This window comes from Aegilops tauschii, chromosome 3, assembly GCF_002575655.3.
Source record: "Aegilops tauschii subsp. strangulata cultivar AL8/78 chromosome 3, Aet v6.0, whole genome shotgun sequence".
NCBI lineage: Eukaryota > Viridiplantae > Streptophyta > Magnoliopsida > Poales > Poaceae > Aegilops > Aegilops tauschii.
In genome coordinates, this window is record NC_053037.3 from 94,073,769 (window position 1) to 94,077,652 (window position 3,884).

At 45.5% G+C, this 3,884-nt stretch overlaps 1 protein-coding gene across 1 annotated transcript; it reads left to right on the top strand.

Annotated features, from left to right (window-relative positions):
* Nucleotides 1-282: 282 nt before the first annotated feature.
* LOC109775343 (uncharacterized) lies at nt 283-3,177 on the top strand. The gene is made up of 5 exons (XM_020334094.3): nt 283-565; nt 895-1,118; nt 1,826-1,922; nt 2,671-2,737; nt 2,843-3,177. Exons 1-5 carry the CDS (start codon nt 438-440, stop codon nt 2,894-2,896), a joined length of 570 nt encoding a protein of 189 aa, XP_020189683.1. The 5' UTR covers nt 283-437; the 3' UTR covers nt 2,897-3,177.
* Nucleotides 3,178-3,884: the final 707 nt, after the last annotated feature.

Sequence of the window (3,884 nt, forward strand, 5' to 3'; positions counted from 1 at the left end):
TCCAGGCGAATAAATCTCTTGAATCTCGAGTCTGGTTGGCAAAAAGGGTTACCCTCTTTAGTTCTCTGCCTTTGTTTTTTTATGATGATGACGATGAGGGTAGTCGGTCCAATTGGTCGAAGAGACGGGCCAAGTGGAAATCGCAACGTGCCACGGAAATGGAATGGTCGGCCGAAAGCGAAGAGGCAAAACTCCAAACCACAGCGCACTGTCGAACCGCGTCATCGTCATCCATCCGTGCAACCTTCGTCAACCCCACCAGCCCCCACCCCACCCCACCCAGGGCCCCCCTCCTCCCCGCTCCCTCTTATCCCAATCCGCGCGCCCCGCCGCGCCCATCCCTCATAAATCGCCGCGGTCGGTGGCTCGCTGGAATCCGATCCGATTCCGTTCCCATTCACACTCCAATTCCAGCCGGAGCGGAGCGGCCGGGCGCCATGGCGGCGGCACGTGGCGGCGGATCGGCGGCGAGGGTCGGCGACTGGGACGTCGAGCTGGGGCCCGGCTGGGACTGGCGCTCCATCCCGCAGCTGCTCTCCTCCGCCTGCATCTTCATCTGCTCCGGGTGGGCTCCCCTACCGTTCCCCCCTCCGCATCCGCGTAACTTCATTCAGATTCTAGTCTGCTGATCCGTCGTTGCCAGCGTCATCTTGCCTACTGTCGCGATTACTCTCTAGTGTTTACTCATGTAGTATCTCGAGTGGCATACCTTGTAGGCTACATGCAGTTATGTTATGGTGCTTGATCTTATCACCTATACTTGTGAAATTAAAGCCTCCTGTGGCTGCCTGGATTACTTCTTTCTCTTGCTGTGTCAGTGTGTGTGCCTGTTCAGTTGGTGAATAAATTTTATGCTAATCGTCGATATGTAAAAACTCCTTGCAAACAGAGCAGAGGCTGTTTTGGATGCTGTGAGAAGGCCGCAAAACATGTAGGCGATCTTTCCAAGAGCTTAATAGCCCATGCCCAGAATCCTACGGTGGCAGAGGAATTTTGGAGTACGACCACCATCGAGGTTGATCCGGCAGACCTACGAGCACCATACAACACATCCTCTTGGGACCTTGATCTGCATGGAGTCGGAAGCAGTCATAACCTGGGCGAATCTGCTAATCATGGTAATTCCTTTTTTGAACCAACATATGTGCTCAGCAGGCGTGTTTTCACCACATGTACGCATTTTCCTGATACCTTTGCAAACATCAAACTTGATTTTGGCCGAATCTCCTGTCTTTGCATTCAGCATCTAGTCATGTTAATTGTGGAAAACACCTACGTTTTCGTTTCAGTCTATCTTAAATTATCCATATATTAGCTTGATAGCACGTTAGAAAGATACAATACATAATAACGCTGTTCTCGTCGAGCAGTGTTAGCCTCTCAAATCTTATTTGGTAGTCGGTTACCTATGGTATTTTATCAAGACCAGTGCAATTGCTTTACCATTTTGTCCTAGTTGTTGTGGTTCTAAGAAGGAAAATTTGTTACTAGGAAATTTGAGTTCACACTTTTTTGGTTTAGTTGTGGGAGATCACTTTCTTTCTGTGTGCGAGCTAGAGTTTCGGCAGAGCATTTATTTGGGAACTTCGAGTTCATACTTCATACTTTATTTTGCATGATGTCTTCCATATTTTCCTACTAAATTTGGACTGTGACGAACTTGTGCTGGCAAACCATTGCTGATTTTTTTTCCCGAGCAGTAAGGGGGTAATAGAAGTCCAATTGCCATTCTTGTCTAACGGAGGATTAAAGGAATCGACACATGTCTGCCTGTTAAGAGTCTTAGTGGACATGGTGATCTGACCAGATGGAAATATCATTGCAGGTTTTTCTCTTTGGCAACAAACTAGGGATGAGTGGACTGAGAATACAAGGTTAAGGCAAGAACCGGTGGTGAAGCAGATCCAGGAACCAGTGTTGAGGTATGAAAATGGAACGTCCGATCTATATGTGGAAGAAGGGCAAGACAAAAAGCTTTACATAATTCAACTGAATAATATGCATGTACAACATTTTCTCTGATTTTGATCAACAGTTTGTTTGCATCGTTCATATGCACTTGGTTGTGCTTATTCACACCCTTTCTTCGACCCAAGTTGGTAAATCTGAGTTATTGTGAACACCTTTTTTTTATCAATGCGGTTTGGATTGTACTGCCCATATTGGGTTTCATTTTGCTCTTAATGGTGCTAGCTCTATGCCTCTATCATAAAGCTTGTCACTTCCCTTCTAAAATCATTGTGAGTGTCTGAAGTGTTAAAGCACATTACTGCTGTATTTTCTTGTTGATCTCTGAATTTATTTGGCTGTATAGTAGATCTATAATGTGGTAGAGAAGCTTAGTTTTTCTGTCTGTAGAGTTCTATATTCTGGAGTCCTACAAGCAACAAACAAAGTATCTATTGGAATCATATCTTCCAGAAGAGACGTTTAAAAACAAGTTAGATACTTAGACGCAAAAATGTAAAAAATATGGGATGCTTGCTCTTGCTATTTTTTTTCTTGTTCATATCGACATCAGGTTTGAATTTTAGCTGAAGAACATTTTGTAATCATATATCCAACGAAGCTTAGACTAGATAATTGTATGCTGCGCCCTTTTGTTTCGAGACATAATAGTATGCTGTACCGTGAATCTTCATGCTCACCCAAACCATTATTTTTATGCAGTTGGAATGCAGCGTATGAAAGTTTGCTTGGATCAAATAAACCATTCCCTCAGCCCATCCCTCTACATGTAAGATCTAAATCAGTTCAGTTGATCTGAAAAAGATGATCTAAATCAGTTTATTTTAACGTTCCTTGTAAGGCATGTGGTTAAACTTAGACGATGAATTTGCAGGAGATGGTTGATTTCCTCGTGGACATCTGGGAGCAAGAGGGGCTGTATGACTAGCACAGATGTGTTCGTCGAGAATAACATAGCTGTAGTTCTGATGTGGTAACGAGGGTGTGGCCTGTCATACTTGTTTTTTTGTGCATGGAGGCCTGTTGTGCTTGTTGAATACAATCCTGTGGGCTGTGGCGGTTGTATTGGTAGAAAGAACGGTCCAGATTTAATCACCTTGTCGAATTTGTCAAAGAAAGCAGCTGGAGAGAAAGATGCGTGACAGCGATTTGTGAACATAAATGTCATCTGTATTGATTGAGAAATGAGAAGAAGAAATTAGCTTTTAACACCGATGTCTGATGACGCTGATTCTTGATGGTTGAACGATGCTGTCAGTCTTCATGCCTTGCTGACCTATAACCTGTTCAATTTCGATGGCTTCTACAAGGTTTTTTATGCTTGCACTCGACAAATATTTCTCCGTTTACAAATATAAGATTTTTAAAACTTTTTTATGATTCGGATGTGTATAGACGTATTTTAGTGTGTTTGTTTATTATGTAGTCCATATTGAAATATCTCATAATATTTGTTGGACGTCGATAACTGCCACACGTGTGGTGTATCGGGTGGTTGTGCCGCACGCCTTGTGTGGCACGGAGACGACCCCGCCCGCACGACCGCGTCCGGACGCGCGCAGCCACATACCGCACGTCCGGTGCAGCGCGATCGCCCCGCACGAGCACGTACGGGCGAGCGAGCACGCGGCCCGCACGACTCGTCTCGGCCGCCGTCCCTCCCCGCCTGCGAGCCACACGCCCCCGTGTGTCAGTAACCACGCGTCCCCTCGCGATTGCCATGGTCCGGACCCTCTTCAGTTGCCATGTTGCTGAACTACAGTTGCCATGTCGGACAACTACAGTTGCCATGGTTGCTCAACTGCAGTTGCCATCTTAGGTCAAGTGCCGGATGCCATTTTTGGGCAACTGCAGCTGTTGCCATGTATGGGCTGGTCTACTACAATTAACATGATTTGAAAAACTTTAGGAATTGC